The sequence below is a fragment of the Colias philodice genome, chromosome 2, assembly GCF_061535455.1.
Source record: "Colias philodice isolate Cphi_HAF_F1 chromosome 2, ilColPhil1 Martin Lab GWU primary, whole genome shotgun sequence".
Classification (NCBI taxonomy): domain Eukaryota; kingdom Metazoa; phylum Arthropoda; class Insecta; order Lepidoptera; family Pieridae; genus Colias; species Colias philodice.
In genome coordinates this window covers 2788333-2809257 of record NC_143087.1, presented here as the reverse complement: position 1 = coordinate 2809257, position 20925 = coordinate 2788333, and the positions used below count along the sequence as shown (strand labels likewise).

The 20925-nt window shown below is 32.5% G+C and overlaps 3 protein-coding genes across 4 annotated transcripts in view; 2 read left to right on the top strand and 1 right to left on the bottom strand.

The window, feature by feature from the left end:
- Positions 1-20925, bottom strand: part of Pde1c (Phosphodiesterase 1c) — a 146721-nt gene that overhangs the window by 71298 nt on the left and 54498 nt on the right. The gene's annotated exons all lie outside the window — the stretch shown is intronic.
- LOC149490218 (salivary alpha-glucosidase-like) lies at positions 1134-13809 on the top strand. Its single transcript, XM_089709751.1, has 12 exons — positions 1134-1152; positions 2447-2608; positions 3309-3488; positions 4120-4277; positions 5278-5403; positions 7243-7499; positions 8659-8857; positions 9819-9926; positions 10438-10588; positions 12303-12498; positions 12991-13128; positions 13740-13809. The coding sequence occupies exons 1-12, from the start codon at positions 1134-1136 to the stop codon at positions 13807-13809; spliced, it is 1764 nt and encodes a 587-aa protein (XP_089565877.1).
- Positions 15321-20881, top strand: LOC149490217 (maltase 2-like). The gene is made up of 10 exons (XM_089701222.1): positions 15321-15560; positions 16455-16634; positions 17222-17379; positions 17910-18035; positions 18371-18826; positions 18907-19014; positions 19320-19470; positions 19644-19839; positions 20141-20278; positions 20781-20881. The coding sequence occupies exons 1-10, from the start codon at positions 15398-15400 to the stop codon at positions 20845-20847; spliced, it is 1743 nt and encodes a 580-aa protein (XP_089557348.1). The 5' UTR covers positions 15321-15397; the 3' UTR covers positions 20848-20881.

Sequence of the window (20925 nt, the reverse complement as noted above, 5' to 3'; positions counted from 1 at the left end):
TTTTAAGAACAAGGTAATATAATTTGCATTTATTACAATTGTATGCATTTTCTTTTATGAGTCAACTTGTAAAGCACAACTTCATTAATGTTTAGTACTTTTGACAGAAAATTATTTAAATCTTTAATAATATTATAATAAATGCAAAAGTTTGTTTGTCTTTAATTCACGTCGCAGCGGAGGCATCCATCATATTTTTTTTGTGTCTGAATATAGTTATTACCGCTTTGAGATATCTCCTTTTATAAAAAATGAACGGTTTTTTAATGAGTTTTATTTTAAAGTATACAAGACTTAGTATTTTGTGATTTCTTATTTCCTTTTATGTATGTACCAATAACATGAGTTTTCGAGCGAAGAAGAACATTACACGCTTTATATTAGCTTCACCTGTATGTTTGTTTGTTTGTAACCGACTTGTTTGGGCGCGATTTTGGCATTTTATAATATACGACATACCTTCTTCGAAGCCATTTCTTAATAACCGCGACTCACCTGAAAAAGAGTAAAGTTAATTAATATTATATTATGTAACTGAGCGTAATTTCATTAGAAATTAACTAAGTTTAGTTCATATTAGTAGACTGTTTGTAGAAAAGTATAATTAGTCTGGTGTGACATGGGATTTGTTAAAATGTACCAGTCAGCATTTTCGTTTTATTTTATAATAAAATTATTTAGTTCGTTCTTTATTTAGTTCCCATGTTATAATATGACAAAAATACCATGGCATATATTTATATGGCAATAGCATTTCTCTTATCTATTCTACAATTTTTTCATTTAATCGTTAGAAACATCCACCTTTGCATTAAGTCAAAGAATTCCCAAGACTTCCAGAACAGTCTATCTATTTTACTATTTGAAAGTGTCTACTTGTTATATGACTTTCTAATATAATTAATATTTAATTTTCATAACGTAGTTCCCGTGCATACACCAAAAAGACTGGACATACTTTTCCAAATATAATTTTTACAATGCACCATGATGAACTCATCGTGGTTATAGTTTATAAAATAAAGGAGTTGAATGGAGCCGAATATTAACAAAAAAGTTTATAAATATAATTGTTCTACCGGTATAAAAACGTGACGTTATATTATATCTTATTACATTAACAATCGTACGTTATGACAGTGAACGTGTTTGGTAATTGAAGAAAAGTAAGTGTAGTTTCATTTAATACTAGCTGTGCCTCGCGGTCTTACACGCATTGCTCCGCTCCTGTTGGTCTTAACGCGATGATATTATAGCCTATAAGCCTTTCTCGATAAATGGGCTATCTAACACCGAAATAATTTTTCAAATCGGACCAGTAGTTCCTGAGATTAGAGCTTTTCAGCTTTATAATAATAAGTAAAGATACGAAAAATAGGGTATATTATTGGGTAATATTTTAAAAGGAAAAATGTATTTGTGTTGAAAAAAAAACGTTTCGTAAACGATAAATTTAATCGATAAACATGAGAAAATGGTGCTTAATATAAGCTTAAATAAGCTTATATAAGCTTTATAAAGCACCTTTATGTTTATATCTCGTTATACATTTTAACTCTTTTTCCAAGACTTCTAAAGATTAAAATATATTTAGTCAAATCATTAAAAATTTTGTACATTACATTTAAAATCTAACCTTTGATCTTAGAGACTTTCCATTTGAAAAGCTTATTATAAAAGAGCATTATTTTAAACAAAATGTCTGAACATTTTAAAAATAATTTAACCTGTCTGGTATATCACTGCGGTGAAGTATGCTGAAAGTTTTTAAAAATTACTTTTCTAAATGAACTTGCATTTTTCTCTGCGATGTAACATTCTTCTCAGTTATATCAGAGATTGGAGATTGTATGGAATTCTGTAAATTTTGCGGTATTATTGTCGGTTATAAAAATAATGTTTTTTGTCACTGTAATATCAGGAGCGGTTCAAATAATACGATCTACGAAGAAAAAAGAAGCTTAAGCCTTTTTTTTAATCACTGTATTTTACTATTTTTTAATAAATATATAGTTTATATAAAAAAGGAAAATATGTGATTTGAAAAATTGCGTTACAATAAATTATAATCGATTTCTTCTGGTTAACTAATAGAGTTTAGTTGGTCTTGCTTAAGTTATTGAATTTAAATAAAAACGTCAAGGAAGTATGCGTTTGAAGTCTTAAAAGATAAATAAAGGGAAATTTAATAGATGAATAAGTAATTGAAATCTACATATATATATATCATCAATAAATACATTTATGCTAAAAAATTTTTTAATGGAATCATAGGAATTACTGGTTTGAATTCAAACATATGTTTTTGTGTTAAATAATCCATTTATCGTAAAAGTTATCTTATAAAATCACATTTCAACCAATAAGAGCGGATCATGAATGAAAAACGAATTTTCGTGGATAATCCTTTAAATATTATAATAATTCAATTAAATATTTATTTCAGTGATACTCTATACCTTTCTACTAGGACTAACAGTGGTTACTGTGAGGGGTAGATACGAGAATGTGAACATAAAACAGGACTGGTGGGAAACAGCTGTTATCTATCAGATATACGTGCGATCGTTTATGGACAGTGACGGCGATGGAGTCGGTGATATTAATGGTATTTATTTATTTAAAACTGGCTTATTTTATTTCCCTCGGCTTCGTCCGCATAGTTAAAGAATAACATGTAAGGTCCCGTTCCCGTACGATTTTCGGGATAAAACGTATCCTATTTCCTGTCTCAGATATCAAGCTACCTCTGTACCAAGTGTCATCCAAATCGGTTTACCTATATAATTATTACCAATAATTTATATATTATATTAACAAAAAAACATGTAAAATGTATATAAATAATTAAGTTTTCACGATTTTTTTTAATATCTGCGTTTTATGTCAAATTTAAATCTTGCGTTCTTGTTAGGACACCCTATACGTATTTCATGTTATCATTATATATAAATAATATATATAATATATAATATTATAAAGAGGAAAAGTTTGTAATTATGTATGTATGTATTGTTTTCACGCATAAACCTCTTAACCGATTTTGATGAAATTTGGCACAGACAATCTTTAGACCCTGAGAAAGAACATAGGCTACCTTTTATTACGAAATATGTACCACGGGCGAAGCCGGGGCGGACCACTAGTTATATATAAATCATGTAATAAGAAAATATGTTCATGTTATCAATTAGCCACTTTTCTAGATAATCTATCAGGTAACATTTAATCAAATCAGCATACTCATACATTTACGTAGATAACAAAATCTCAATATTATATCGCAATTCTCTTCTAATCATTTTCAGGAATCACATCAAAACTGCAATACCTAAAGGATATAAGTGTAGATGCAATTCTATTGTCCCCGATCTTCAGGTCACCCCTGCATGATTTTGGCTATGACGTCACCGATTATTATTCTATTCATTCTGAGTATGGATCTCTCGAAGACTTTGAGCAACTCCTGAAAAAGACTGCTGAAAAAAGTAATTAAACAAGAACTCTTATTTTTATCGAAATTATGTTTAAGGCATTACCATAACTGGTTTCAGTATTTGTAAACTATAATATTAGGTTTAGAGTAGCCACAATCTAAAGCAACGCAATGAAATTGGAAAATTTCTAGTTAAATTTTGTAGAATTCTTTCATTCAAATACCTTAAAGATTAACCATAAGGATTGATAAGATTATCTACGAAGCACGCACACACGAACAGAAAAAGTTATCCCACCAAAAACATTTTCATGTAAAATGTTGTCATGACGAGCCCATATGACTCGCACTGTCAAAAAGTTATCAGATCTCATGTAGAGCCAAGCTTCTAACACTACACGCCCTAACTCTACAAGGCCTAACTTCACAAACTCTACACCTTAGTCAAAATATGAGGCTTGGCCATTTCGCTACATTCACATCGGCGTAAGGTGAAAAATTAATTCACTGTTTATTACTTTTGCGTTATACAATAGTTCTTGTAGTAACGAACGGCCACTTTTGTAGATATTACGGAAAAGTCGCTTGTGTTCATAGACTACATATACTAGATAGAGTACTTCTCCTTTTATGAACGAAACATGACAATTTCCGATTCCTCTAAACTTTTTTCTTTCCTATAGATATGAAGGTAATACTAGACTTCGTGCCAAATCACACAAGTAATGACAGTGACTGGTTTGTGAAATCTTCACATAAGGACGAATATTATAATGATTGGTACATTTGGGAGAACGGCCATCTTGATGCGCAGGGGCAGAGACAACCACCTAATAACTGGGTTTGTAATAGTATAGATATAAATATTTTACTTGGTTTGCGTTGGTTATATATAAATAACGTAAACAGCATAAATTACGAACGTTGCGGTAAGGAGAATCCTAAGAATTGTGGTAACTGTATTAAAATTAAAGCTTAGCTAAATTCTATTTACGGTTTTATCTTCATGCAAATGTTGTGCGTGGATGTATTTTGTGGATTGGTAATACTTTCAACATAGGTAATTATTTCTTTAAAAACCTTGCCTGCAATCTTCTACAATGTTGGGAAAGTAAATAAATAACACATTAATTTCTCTATTTACATCATGGACATAATTGCGATTAAAATACTCACAATCACGACTTCCAAACTCTCCTGCCAATTCAAAACCAATAACCCATTATTTCTAAAATTGCAAACATCTATATTATCATGTACATGTGCTCGGAACCGTCACATCCCCGTTCCGCAGGAAATGACGTCGACACGACGTTAACGAGGAAACCGTGTTTGCTTACAATATTCTGAAGGCCTGTATATCGTGTAACCGCTCTATTATGATGCGATGTATCTATTTGTTATATAGACAGATACAATCTGTTTATATTGAGGTAAAGCTAATATCGGGTCTATAAACCTTTGAGAAAAAATGTTACGATTCAATCGATCGTCTATTTTAGCTATTTGAAAAGGACCATAACTAAGTATGTCATATTGGTGAATTAAACGAGTATCTCAAACAAACATTAATTATGCTACAGGCGAAAGAGATTCAGAATCACGTATCTTTCTAATATTATTGGTATCTTGGTTTTGAAACCCATTTAGGTCTAATCCATTAAATTCAGAATCGATTAACAGCGCCCAGCTATTAATATTAATAAAATATTTCTACATAATGTTAAACAATATAACATTGTTCAAGCACACAATTATAGTGCTAAAATATCACAATAATATGCTTCGATCGTTAGAGTATTTGTTATTGTAAACTAGCTTCTAAAATCAGAACCTTACAGATCAGCGTCTTCAGAAAAAGTGCATGGACCTACGTTCCGAGCAGAGATCAATATTACCTGCACCAATTTGCAGAGGCTCAGCCGGATTTGAATTACAGGAATCCAGTACTGGTTGAAGAAATTAAAGTGAGTCGAATGTACTGTATAACATGTAACTACTTATTCGTTTTATTTATTAGTTTCTAATCGGGTACTAGTACTACTTCATTTCATTCGTTTAATTCTGGACGGAAAAATGCATTATTAAGTTCAGTTCATACTTACAATCTATAAGTTACGTCGTCATCGGGAATGGAAAATACAATTTCCTTGACAAAATTCGAATGCAAGGGTAGGTACATATTGTTATTGTATTTCAATTTTCTTGGAAGAAATAAATCGAATGTCTTTAACAATAGCTATTATTATATTTGTTTCTTCAATATATATTATTTTCGTTCTATTATTTTCTGTTATTCATATTTATTATATGATTGATTGATTTCTACCAAGTTACTTTAAAGAGTTACGAGATGTCTTAAATGACTACAAAAACGTACTACAGGTATTAGGTGAATAACTTCAATAAGTACATTTTCAAATACTTGTAGTATGTTTTTACCAGTACATAATATCTTAATCTTAATACTATTATAAAGGCGATAGTTTGTTTGGATGTAAGGTTGGGTCGCCTAAGATCGGATGTGACATAAGATCGGATGCATGGAATAACTCGCAAACTAGGCAATATTCTCTACTGCTACCAACACTACTAGATCCGCCATTTTGTTCTGCCCCTCTCTTCACTCTGCGGCCGGCCAGCGACCAGACGGGACGTGTACACAGGTGATTCAGCAGAAAAGGTGTATTTTGTGGCGAAAATCGTCGATCCGATCTTACCTACAAAATTTTGATGGCTCATTGTGGAGAGTACTCTCATTGAAATAATGTAATTAATTATTTTGGGGCAGAATTAGCGAATCCTCTTTCCATCTGTATACTTTGATTACGCCTAGGACGTTCACAACCCAAGATCCGATCTTCCCTCCCAATGCCGAAGATCGGACCGAAGTTTAGCTCTTGACTGCGCCTTATGCAATAATGCGCAATAATTATTAACTTTTAATATATTTAACTATCCAATGACGCTATGACTATCAGACCTTAGGTAAATTTTCATTATTTAGTCCTAGAACACGGAGGATAAAAGTTTGAGAAACTTAATTAGGATGAGGAGGGAAGACCGGACTAAAAAAACGCAATAAAAAAAAACTTCTTTGTCAAATTTTTTGAGGAATTTCCTGACTCAATCATTGATGCTCAATGTATGGACGTAAGTCCGGATGTTTTCCTAATGTGAACATTATTATTAAACGCATAGAAGTGAAGATACTACATAGTCCGATCTTCGGCCGAACTGTTATTTTCTTCACTATGGTAAGTCGAAAAAAGTCTGCTTTTTAGGCTCTAAATTTGCTTAGATAGATAGCATCTACGCAAACCAAAAAATTAGGGGTTAAACAATATTTTTTTGTCATCAATTTACAGTTGACCGCAACAGAAAAACGACATCGAATCATGAGAAATAAAATAAAAAATACAGTACGTATAAAATTTTCGGCATATGCGTCCGATCTTAGGCGACCCAACCTTATGGATGTATGGATGTATGGATGTTTGTTACTCTTTCACGTAAAAACTACTGAACCGATTACAATGAAATTTAGCACACATATAGAGGGTAACTTGGATTAACACATAGGATAGGTTTTATCCCGGAAATCCCACGGGAACGGGAACTATGCGGGTTTTCCTTTGAAAACGCGGGCGAAGCCGCGGGCGGAAATCTAGTATTATATCAATCTTCTCGTCACGTCGCTCGTCTAAAATTGGTACAACCCTTTTCTACTTTGACGCGATGGAGCTAAATTAAATCTTTGCTAGCGTCACCTTCAACCTCTCAAACATAATTTATGCGCATTTTAGACGATAATGAAATATTGGTTGGAAAAAGGAGTAGCTGGCATGCGGATCAGTTCTGTGAACTATCTCATTGAAACAGACAGAGATCTCTTTGGTGGAAGATACCCAGATGAACCGTTGACAGGAAAACCGGGCGTCAATTCAGAAAATTACAATTATTTAGACCACATTTACACTAAAGATCAGGAGGAAACCTACGACTTGGTCGGTCAATTCAGAGACGCTTTCGACTCGATCACTATTAGGGATAATATGACAAGGTAAGTTAATTATTATTTTACTAATTTACTTTGGCCGAATATCAGAAGTAGCGGACTTGACTGTATTTTTTGGACTTTGTTACCTGAGAACTTTCGACATAAATTCCTTTTTTATTTGTAAGATGATGCCTTCTGGTTGGCTCTAATTAAATTTTTCCTAGTTCAGACGATTAGAAGGTGGTTTAGTAGGTATTTGTTTAAAAATAATTATTCTATAGGGTATTGACTTCTAAATATAAATGATTTAAAAGTAATTTAAACAATATCTCGCCATTAATTTTAATTACGTAACATAAAGTTCTAAAAGTACCAGACCGCAGTAAATACTTTATGAATTGCTGTAAAGTTTTTATAGTGCAAGACCATCCTTTAGCATTTAATGGGGGTCTTAAAACAATAAGTGTGGTCTCGATCGCTTTAAGTATAGACGAGACTCGGGTGAAGTAATGTGCTCAGATTGTATAAAAAAGGATTCCATCTTATAGCTTGGATAACATTTACCATGTTGATATAATATTATCCATCCATTTTATAGTGACTGCACTAAAAAAATAAAGGAGAATATTATGTTATTAATGTCATCTAAATAGTTTTTTTATGTAAAGTAAGTAAGTAGGTAAGCTTTAGTTTATTGATAAGCTAGTATTCAATATCTATAATGTAGTAAATAGTTATTTTCTGCAGAATAAACATAATGTGTATTCGCATAAATTAACAATCGTAAAAATAAACATTGTCATACATTTCCATTACAATAACAATAATTGAAATTTCTATCAAATATTATTTCATGTTATTTATGAAAGTAAACATTACAATTTACAATATATGTACAAATATATCTTCGTCTGGTTGTCTTGAAAAAATCGCTACATATAGCTATACGCCAATCGCACAGAATACTTAATAGTTGCCAATAGTTTAAATGTGTTCGAAGATTAATATTTTATTATTGCCCTTTTCCGAGCAATAATGTATAAGTATTTTTAACAATAAAAAACGCGTTAAAATGGCCAGAAAAGGACAAAATTTAATATTGGATACCTCCTCATTTTTAAGGTTACTTACATACTTGTTTCAAATGATTCAAACCGAAAAAATACAGTCGAATTGAAAACCCCCTTTTTCGAAACTATCCTAAACAGTAATAACTTTACAGGATCCTTCTAACAGAAGCATGTACGGGCATCAAGAACTCCGTACGGTATTATGGCGAAGGGTCTCACTCCGGGTCCCATATACCTCTCAACTTTGCCCTCATGAAGGATCTGACGAAGGAATCCGATGCACGTGACATCAAGTATGCAGTGGACAGATGGCTGACGTACAAGCCATTGGGCAAGCCGGCTAATTGGATGGTATGTTTTGTTGAGATGCTTTTGGTATAAACGTGTAGTTTGTATTTTGCCGGATCATATTGAGCTTGCTTTATGCAGTGCATAGCTGCTTCGTTCGATAATAAGTAATATGAGTAGTACCAAAACTGCAGTTTACTTCAATTTTTTGTGTTACATTCGTCAGTCACTGTTTATTGCAATTTGACTTTGGTTACAGTCTAGACTGTTCTGTCAAAGTTAAATACGAAATAAAAACTCTTCTTTTTCGTACAAAGCGTTGTAAAAAATTAATAATGTGATAATCTTAAACTTTGTAGACATTTTAGTTTACCTCTACCAGAATTATAACAATAAAGTTTGAATAATAATTGTTGCTCAAAGGTATATAAATGTGGAATTAAAATTTGTAAGTAAAAAGAGTTAATTCATTAATTGCTAAGTAGGACAATAAGAGGACAATGAAAGGTTAAATATTGGATTACTTTCGTCCCGTTTGTGGAGTTTATATCGAAGTAAATTCCAGTTAATCCATGTTTTAATAAATGCTTCTAAATTTACTAAATTAAGTTTAATATTCTAGTATACTTTATGTGTTTAGGGTATTGGCTGGCTTGGAGACAGTTACCTATATTATGATATTAGAATTGTTTAATTTTAACGACTATTTCTCGTAAAATTCACTAAATAATAATATTACATAAGTTAAAAGTTGTTCTTATTTATTAAAAAAATATTAATGGTAGGGAGATAATACCAGAATATTTGTAACATTAACGAATCAATGGCAACGCACAAGTTATATAAACTGTTGTAAAATATACTATTTCCTTATGAACCATAAATTATAATAAAGCCAAGAATAATTCTACAAATATTTCTATTACCTAGTGAAAAATATCATCTGTTACTATCAAGATTTTTATTTTATCATAATGTAATTTTAAATAAAACAAAGTATACAATATAATTTATTTATTCTTAGACTGGCAATCACGATATGAGTCGTGTGGGATCCCGCTTCCGACCTGAATTAGTGGACGCCTTCAACATGTTTGTGTTATTGTTACCAGGAATCGCTATCACGTATATGGTAAAATAATCCTAATTATAATAAATAATAATTGTTTCAATGAATAAAGTTCATACAGTATGATTAGATTTTTTCATTTGCCTTTTTTCGTGACTGGTTCATGAAGGTTGATGAAAGGAGGATTCGTTGTCAATTAGGTATATTATTTCACATTTAAATTTATAGCACTGTTCAAATAACTTATGAACTCAGAGATTTGCAAAGGATTTTAGATGCAAACAAAATTAATGGTAACAATTAAAATACTCATAACAAATAACACAGAAAAGAGTAGATTTTGTTTGAACGATAAGAGTTAATAATAAAGAGAAAAACTTATCTTTATAATATTGTTTTAACACGATAAAAAAGGTTAAATATAAGACAATCTAATAGCATAGATTAAATAGACAATAATAATGGCCGGGATTGCATACAATATTGCTTCTAGACATCTTAAACAGGATATTCCATTTACCAAAAACGCTATAATGTATCCTTATAAATATTCCAAACAATTTCCATGATAAAGGGTGAAGAAATAGGAATGCTAAATGGGTTTGTGCCGTGGAGTGAGACGCGGGACCCCCTGGCCTGCAACACCGACGACCCCGTCAACTTCGTGGAGGTGTCCCGTGACCCCGTGAGGACCCCCTTTCAGTGGAGTAGCGGGAAGAACGCGGGTAATGTACCTACTTTTGTATATAAATAAGGTGGTTTGACTCTTTACAAGGTGCTCTAGTGTTAAGCTAGAGCCACGTTCTTAGCAGGATAGAAAATTAATTAACATACTTCTTTAGTTGATCACGAATGATGGACTCATAAAAACTATTGTACTGAAATATTCCGAAATTTAAAAAATCTTGATAGCTCTGTGCGGAATTTGTTGATAAAATTACTACTTATAAAAACCAGTTCTTAATTTATTTACAGACGCGGGTCAGTTTTTTGTGTGTTGTTTACAATGCTGAAAAATAAATTCATGTTTCCATCTAAAAAACGTCAGTCGCAGCTTCGCCCAAAAGTTGGCGTTTTTTTATGTAGGTATATAAAAACTCTAAGCTTTAAGTCCTGCGGCTTATTTCCGCTTATAAAACCGTGATATATTTTCATATCGTCAGATTAAAATAGATGGTCGTACATCACTGTTTTAATAGAAGGCAGATTTTGTGCACTATAATCCTTATCATTCTTTCTCTTTAAGAGTTTTAAAGGTTACACGGTTACAGGACATATAGATATGTTATACTTTTATTACATGTAATTAATGCATCTCATCTTTTTTCACAATAACGTAATATTGACACGGAATCTCTTATAGGTATTTTCAGTTAAAATTAATTAAAATTCAGCTCTTACTCATTAAATATTATGTAAAGCAAATACATAACCACGGACTTAGTGAATTTGAATATGAAGCTACATGAATTAATTTGAAAATTAATTCTCATTACAACATACGTATTCGACCCTACTTGATGGAATCATCCGTGGGTAAAGGGTAACAGTTGCAAATTCGTGAATAATGCACGTTCATTTACGGAGAGATTCAATGCGGTCTCATTGTTTATTCACTCCGATAAATAATACATATGACAATGATTAAAAGATGATATTTATACGGACAGCTTCTGAAGCCGCCGTGATTTTATGTATGAATTGATTAATATTATATGAATTACTTGTTCATAAAGCATAAATTATTACATATGACTGGGCCAAATGATCTGTATTGCTGTTCCTATAAACGAATATTACTAAAAACTATGAAATTTGATAGTCCATTACCATATTATGTACCAGTTTAAAGAATTAGATAAGTGCTTTGTTAGAATTTTCGTAATACTGAAATATTCAAGGAGAGCTTCAGGGGTTAGAGTATCGAAATATTTAAGGGGCTGTTAAGAGCAAATTTAACAGTGATTGCGCTCTCCTTTACTCCCATACAATTGGACAGTGTGCGCAAACGAGAGCTCAATGTCACTGTTACTTGGCGGGGCCAGGTCGTAGAAGAAAATAATTAGAAAATATGTGATTTAAGGAAAAGTGTGGGTCATATGCGAAATATGACTCGTTAGAGTTTCAGGTATGAATGTTGACTTCGTGTTTTAAATTGCAGACCCCTACGTCAAAAAAATAAATACATAGAATCGTTTAATGATGATTTTAAGACCAATCTTTGCAATTATTTTCTATCGACCAGATTTCGTCCAATTATGTATCGAGTCCGTCCACGTTCTTCGAAATATGATGAATATTAACATATTTTTTTTTGATGGGCTAGAATAAATATCTTTTATTAAAAAACTGCTCAAATAACTTCAATTTGGTGTTGTTAGCCCCTTAAACGATTTTTATGATCTATTCGCAAAAGTCAAACTGATCAAACGTTTGCAGGTTTCTCCGAATCCGAAAAGACCTGGCTCCCCACAGCGGACGGCTACGAGAACCGCAATGTAGACCATGAGCAGGCTGCTGTCAGGTCACACTACCACGTGTTTAGGACGCTGGCTGGTCTGCGCAAGCGACCCGCGTTTCGACTGGGCCGGCTTGAGTCGATCGCGCTTAGTACTGATGTGTTTGCGTTTAAAAGGTCTGTGTGGTAATTTGAGCTGATTATGAATGTTTTCTTCGTTTGGTGTATAAATGTGTATTTGATAAAATATAGTATGCGATATAAACGATGCAGGATTGAAAAAAAAATAATTATGAACATGCTCATTGAAGCGGCTAAATTGTAAAATTAAATACATGTAGTTTATGAAAACAGAAAAACACGCTTTATTAAAAAAAAAAGCTTATGAAATTATTGCATTGTCACCGATCCTTGATAAGTGGACTAAGTTTGAATTCTATCCGTTTGTTAAAGTTAAGATAAAATCGACTCCAAAGGAGAAGGTTACATACAAACATACAAAAGTGAAGCAAATAATATCATCATCCATATTATATTTAATTCACTCTGTTCATTTTTTATATTTTGTTTTTTTTTTATACGTTCGCAAAAAATGCTACTAGTTACATTTGCAGACAGCTAAAAAGTTACTTCTACAAAACATTATGTTTAAATGTTTCTTCAAAATAGGTGGTATAACGACGACGCCTACGTGGTGGTAATGAACGTAGGCAGAAGTTACCAGGTGGTCAACTTGACTGCGTTTGACCTGATCTTCGGCCAGCTAGAAGTGGAAGTCAGCAGCGTTCTCTCATCGAGGACTTATGGGTAAATTATGTGACCTCTGAAGTTTTTTAGTTTCCTGTTCCTTGTTCCTCCGTGTCAATTTATACGTCAATTAGAACACGCGTCTCCTTAAAAAACCATTAAAAAACCTTGTTATAGGTAAGTAAAGTAAATTGATAAAATTCTTGATTTGATTTAATAATTCAATTCCATCAAATTATAAACTGACCAACTGAATTTGACCTTAACTTTAACATTTTGTCTTACACGCATTAACAAAAGTTTGTCTTTTGAGTTAATTATTTAGCTCTGTCAATACAATACAATTGAAAGAAACTTTCTAAAAGTTGGTTTGTGTCTTCTTAGTGTAGATTCGAGTAAGTAATATATTGTGATCTCATATCCCCTAGTGGGGTATGGGGCAGATGCATTATGCATACATCTGTTTCACTGAAAGATTTATTACTTTAGTTACAAGTAGGCGATCACCCCTCTGTGTCCTACCAGATCAAGATATTATTTTTTCTTCGAGTTTCTCCACCGAGAATCGAACCCAGGACATATTTCAACGATCACGTGTTATCCACTGTATTAAGGACGCGGTCAAATAATTTATTAATGAGAATATTATTAATAAATGTAATTTGTTCCAGGGATAACGTTCAAGCAAATTATCTGGATCTTGCGGCAGATGAAGCACTGGTCTTGAGGATGCAGGTGTAATTGAGTTTAATAAATAGTTATTTGCAGTATAATTTGTTTCATTCAAATATCTTTATTAAACAACTACTCTATAAACTTTTTTGAAGTGAAAACTTCTTTAGCGGCGTTGAGCACTTTTTCTGTAATGGGTATAAAATCTTAAGCTCGCGTCAGGACACGTGACCTGATCGAAAAAGCGTAAGACGGATACCATTCCAAAATATCAAACATGCTCAACGTTAATAATCAAGTTTTCACTTCTGCCGGCACTCCCGGAGTGCAACCCGTCTTTTTTTTATTGTGAATAGGGAAGCGCTTGACCACAATCTCGCCTGATGTTAAGCTGAGATGGTCTAAGATTGTACGCGCTTCCCTAGAAGGTACCTGATCACTCTACGCTTGAAGACTCCCATATTGTACTCGTCGGGGAACACAGACTCAGGACGCATGTTCCAGTCCCTAGTTCGGATAGAGAATGTGGAATCGAACTGCTTAGTCCTGGTACATGGAACGTCCATCATATTATGTCGAATTTGTATTTGTCTTAAGCAACTTGTGAATAATAATATAAATACATAAATACAAGAGTGTTTTGGTAAAATTAAATCTATGTGCTAAGAGGATTCGAGGTTAAATTGTACAATTTGCTCCGTAGGTACGTATTTATTTTTTATTAAATGCGGAAAATATAATTCTAAAAGAATATATACGAATCAGATTGAAAGTTAAGTGTTAACAGGTTCAATTGTTTTGTGAGTAGATAATAATTTAAATTTTATCATTTGTTTATTTATTAGAATTACGGGGAATTCCATTTCATAATTGAAATCAAAAATTGATAACTTTCTGAAGTGTCTTTCCCTTTATCATTTATTATCTACATAGAAATCTAAATAACAAATAACAAGTGTTATTTAGATTTCTATGATTATCTATCATATGCAAACTTAATGATCAGATTGATTGTTAGTAGGTAGTTATTATAACTACCTACTATCTAATAATACTAGCTGCTAGCCTCGGTTTCAGTCGGTATATAATTTGAGTAAAATTTTTTACCTAATTTAGGCAGAGAAAAATCTAAAAAAGCTAAAATCTTTATGATCCATTTAGCGGTTCTTGATTTACAAATGTAAATAACATGAACTTTTCTTAAATTTGTATAAGATATAATATTATAGTCACTTTGTCTATTACTGCATATTACGCTGAGCCATGCGAAAGAAGGCGGGCTAAGTTTTTCGAGTGTATGATGTATGCAGCTGAAACCGCTCAAACTAAGGTGTCGTTGTTATCATCAGAACTGTAATAATGACATAGGCTGGAAGTAAGGTTTTTTCATAATAATAATAAATCTTGTTAATAAATCAAAATACCCATTCGAATGACTTTAAACAAGTTTGTTTGTTACACAATGCTATCAGGATTCTTCTCAATCTCAAGTAGCCAGATAAATACCGTTTATATTATCTAATCTTTAACAGTTGACAAAGATAAACATTCATAGTATAAATTTGAAAAGAATCTGCCATCGTCTTAACCACGGGGGGCGTTGCATCGTGCGCACTAATTTGAATATTATTTTGCATGCATTAAACAGAATTTAAAAATGAAAGTGGCAATAATTTTGTCACTTTTTATAGTGTTCTGTAGTGGGCATATAATAAAGCAAGAGGAGAGGGAGTTAGAATGGTGGGAAACAACAATTTTTTATCAAATATACCCGCGTTCGTTTGTGGACAGCGATGGTGATGGAATCGGTGATCTTAAAGGTAAATACTTAATTATTTTATATAAAAAATTTAACCACCTTTAAATTGTCAGAACCAAATTTAAAAGGGACCTACGGGAAGAAAATCATCAAGATCGGTTGAGCCAGTCGAAAGTCATAAGGTAACAAACCAAAAAACAATAGAGTCGAATTAAGAATCTCCTCCTTTTGTTGAAGGTGGTTGAAAATACACAATACATTTACAAGTTAAATTAGAAAGAAGATGTATAAGGGATGCATAATATGGGTTGTATATTCTTGTTAAATTTTCCATTAGAAAAACTACCAAGATGGAGATGTATCCGGTCCACCAAATAATAATATTGTGCAACTACATTCGTAAATAATAATATAATTATTTATAAAATAGCCCTTGGTTTATTTAGACAAATGAAATGTTATTCCTTGCCATCCTTAAGCTAAAGCATCCGAAGTGGAGAAAGCAATGTCTAGTATTTACTAAAAGGTATTGTTGAACCAGTTTCAGTTAGTTTCATGTTTCATTTCTATTCACAATAGGATCAGAAACATGTCAAACTAATTGAAGTAGGCTTTGAAATAAATTCTGGCAGAATGTTTTGACTTTCGTTACATTCCAATATTAACAACATAGAACAATACAATTTATATTGAAACAAAATGAGGTTTATTTAAAACAATGAATTTGTAGAGAAACTAAATTTTTTTAGAGTTAATTTTTGTAGAGCAAGTTACATTTTTATTTCACGCTATATTTAAACTCATAACATAACGATTTATATTTGCTTGTTTGTAACACATGAGCTCATAAAAGTTCGAAAACAATTTTTTCAAGTATTTCAAGTGTCCTAGAGTATATTTTTTTTAATAATATTATGCATTTCATGCCAGTTTCATAAAAAAAGGTTGTCTACAGGTATAACATCAAAACTAGAATACATAAAAGAAATCGGTGCCGGTGCTATCTGGCTATCACCAATCTTCCAATCACCGATGTATGACTTTGGTTACGATATTTCGGATTTCTACGCCATTCAGGATGAATACGGAACTATGGAGGACTTTGATGAACTGCTCAATAGCGCTAATGAACTGGGTGTGTATTCAATATTAATTCTTATGATGAAAATGAAGTAAATAGGCCCATAGGGTATAGTTTTGAATGACGAGATAGGTAATCCCTAATCAAAGTTAAATAGGTAATCAATATTAGTTCTTATGGTATGGTATGGTCTTTCTTATTTTTATTTATGGTAGGTTCAGACGCTTGCGTTCAAAGTGACATTCAACGAGCACAAGCATGTAAACATATTGCTTGTTCATGCGCCCGTGTTGTGTGACCGCACCATTAGGATATACTTTCTTGTGGTCATAAAATGTTTATTTATTAAATTCTTGTGAGAGAGATAATTAAATGTTTTTATTATTATTTATTTTATTTATAGCAGGATTGTACAGATACAGAGATAGGAGAAGAGATCTAGTTTGAATGGTAAATGGTACTAGGTATTTTGATAGTTCTTTTGTTATCATAAGGAATATGTAATGTGAAGCCAACAAAAGATAATTGAAACTATATTTTCATAATATTCGCGTAAAGCCATTTTTATGTTATTGGAGAAATTCCTTTACCTATATCCATTTACAAAATATTGTTATATTAACGGAATATTTTTCCCTTAGGTATAAAAATTGTATTGGACTTGGTGCCGAATCACACATCAAATGAAAGCGTCTGGTTCCAAGAGGCTTTGAATGGAAGTGAGAAATATTATAACTATTTTGTTTGGGAAGACGGAGTTATTGATGAGAATGGTGTAATGCAACCTCCTAGTAACTGGGTAATTAGTATTTTGTTTCTTTGGTATTTTAATTATTACTGCTGTGCCGTGCGGTTTCACCAGCTGATGAACCCCCATGCAAAATAAAGCATAGGTATCTATAACGCATCTGTTATTCTGATACAATAGTAAATATCAAATATATTGTTAGATTATGTACTGTAAAGTTTTATCCATATCTGTCCAGTAGTTTTTTTGTGAAAGTGAAACAAACATCCATTTATCCTTACAAACTTTCCCATTTATACATTTTTTTATGCCAAACTTGATACTTTATTTCTAGACCACCGGCAACGATATTAACAGCTGTAGAGTGTAGGTTAAAATCGAGGAAGAAAAATTTTCAGAGCGACGCGATTTACTCATTCATAAAGAACATTTGTGTGCGATTTTTAGTTAAATTCGCGGTGCCAATTTTAGTGTGTTTTTATTTTAGTTTTGGATATTTCATAAAAAAGAATATCGCATACCATTACGGCAAAATCAATCTAATGGAGTATTAGTTTGTATCATATTGTTATTTTTTCCAGATAAGTCATTTCCGTGGTAGTGCTTGGGAATACAGGGAGGAAGTTGGCAAATATTACCTCCATCAGTTCGTTGTTGGACAGCCGGATTTGAACTACCGTAACCCTGATGTCGTCGAAGAGATGAAGGTTTGTAACAAATATTTGGCATACTTAAATATAAAATCAGCTCCATAAATTTTTGTTCCTTCTTGTTCAAGAAAAGTTACAACAAAGTTTCGAAATATTGAGTTATTAGTGCGAAGTACGTAGCGCCTACACGTTTGCAGGTATACCATTACGTATAATTATTTGAAACTTAGACAGACTTTGGGACACATTTCTTAGAATCTTTGAAATCTTCGAAATAAAACTTATAATTTGAGGGTTTCAGACTTTCTAATTATATTCAAAAATAGAAGCATGAATTGCGTTTTAAAGGTCAAAATACAAAAGCTTTTCCTCAACCGATTATTTATTTTCAGGACATAATCCGATTCTGGTTAAATAAAGGGGTTGCAGGATTCAGAGTAGACGCCGTTAATTGTTTGTTTGAAGTAGATAAAGAACTTTATGGGGGTAGATACCCTGACGAACCGTATTCAGGACGAACTGATGTGGATAGTGGATCCCATGACTACTTGGCTCACATATATACTAAAGACCAAAATGAAACATACTACATGGTTTATGATTGGAGAGATGTATTTGAGGAAGTATCTCAACAAGATGGATTATCCAGAGTTATGATGACTGAAGTATACGCATCCATACAAGACGTAGTTAAGTATTTTGGTGAAGGAGATAGAATTGGTGCACAGATGCCGTTCAATTTTGATCTCATCACTGATGTGGATGCCTCGTCTTCTGCCGCTGATATGAAGAGAGCTATTGACAAATTTATGACATACAAGCCTGTAGATAAGGATCCTAACTGGGTGGTAGGTATTAAAATATAACGAGATGGTTTAAAAACATAATTTAACTGTTATAACGATTACTATATTGTGTTTCCTTTTAGGTCGGAAACCACGATAATAGCAGAATGGCTACTAGATACGGACCTACCTTGGTTGACGGTATAAATATGATTGTTTTGCTACTTCCTGGAGTTGGAGTTACATACATGGTAAATATTTGATATTCGTTTTAGAATTGGCATTTGCATTTTCCGTGCTGATAAATAGTTTTCAACTGAAGTTAAAGAGACCTTGAGGCCTTTATCACTCGGCGTGAAACATCTTCAAACTTTTGGGTTCACTTCAATGTGTCGGCACAAGTGATTAGTATGAGTTAGCTAATACCATGAGTTCAGATATATTTCAAAACTATTAATTTTCAATCAAATGTGAGAATTTAGGAATAGCTACTTATAAAAGATCATATGTCCTCAAATTATAAATTTTAAGATACTAATTTGTAAATATGTTTCAGGGTGAAGAAATAGGTTTAGTAGATGGTTACGTTAGCTGGGAAGATACCGTGGACCCATCTGGCTGCAACACCAACGATCCTATCAATTATGCCAAGTCATCCAGAGATCCTGAAAGAACTCCATTCCAGTGGAATGCTGAAAAGAACGCAGGTAACAGACTACTCTTTATTTTCTATAATGAGTTTGCACGTATTTTCTATAAAAAATCCAAAGTAGTAGAAATAATAAAATTTTTTCTGACTTTAAATTAAAATTGATATTTCTAATCAGGAAATCCGCGAAAAATTAAATCTTGACTGAATATTTTACAATATTTGTTACAGGGTTTTCAACTGCTGACAAAACATGGCTCCCCGTCGCTGAAGGATATGAAACTTTGAACGTTGAAGCCCAAAAAGCAGCTGACCGGTCAAATCTAAAGGTCTATCAAGCTCTAGCTGATTTGAGACAAGAAAAAGTATTCCGTTACGGCCGATATGACTCTTTGGCATTGAATAAGGACGTTTTTGCTTTCCGAAGGTATTGTTTTTGAAGAAAATAAAATGTACATAAAAATAGATCAGAAATTTTAACTAACACCTGTCGCACGATAAATAATATTGAAGACCATTAACATTAATTAATTACACTCATTGGTAATCAATATACAATATACCGATAATTTTTAAAACCTCCTTCTCCAATTTCATAAACAAATACTGCTCAATAAAAGCAAGAAACATCTTTGTCATACATCAAAACGCATGATTCATAAAACATAATGTTTCGTTTATAATGTCCTTTTAACGACTGCATAATGATTAAAGTTTAAACTTTGCAGGTGGTATAATGGAGAAACTTTCATCGTCGTCGTGAACATGAGAGACTCTGAACAAGAAGTGGACTTAACCTACTTTGAAAACGTTGTAGGCACCGCTAGTGTTGTTATTAGGAGCGTGTTATCACCTAAGAATGAAGGGTAAGTTTGTCATGCTTTTTCATGCGGATTAAACTTATATTTCCCAAGAATGATAAATCGCCTCGTTTTAAAAAGTTGGAAGCAAATAATATGTTTCTTTTGATACTATATATTTCTTTTCGTAGGGATGCTTTGCTACTTTGACGCTATACGTATTATCTTATATATAAAATTCTCGTGTCACAATGTTAGTCTGCATACTCCTCCGAAACGGGTGGACCGATTCTCATGAAATTTTCTGTGCATATCGGGTAAGTCTGAGAATCGGCCAACATCTATTTTTCATATGTACCACGGGCGAAGCCGGGACGGGCCGCTAGTATTAATATAGATATGCCTATTGCATCATTCTATTAACAGAAAAATCTCTGACCAATATTTCAATTATGAAATGATTCTCTAAATAATCAATACGATTGTAACTATAAGATAATTATAATGCTTTTTTCGAATTTTCCCTCTGATGTTCTGTTGCTAATAGTTACATAATTTTCTATTTCAGGGATGTTTTCAACGTGGATAGCCTACCTGTTGTCGGCTATGAAGGAATTGTACTCAAACTGGTGTAAACCCACAGAAAAATTAATAAATCATATAATCACAGTAATCGTATTTTATTTGAAATACCAAGCTAGTTCCTTATACAA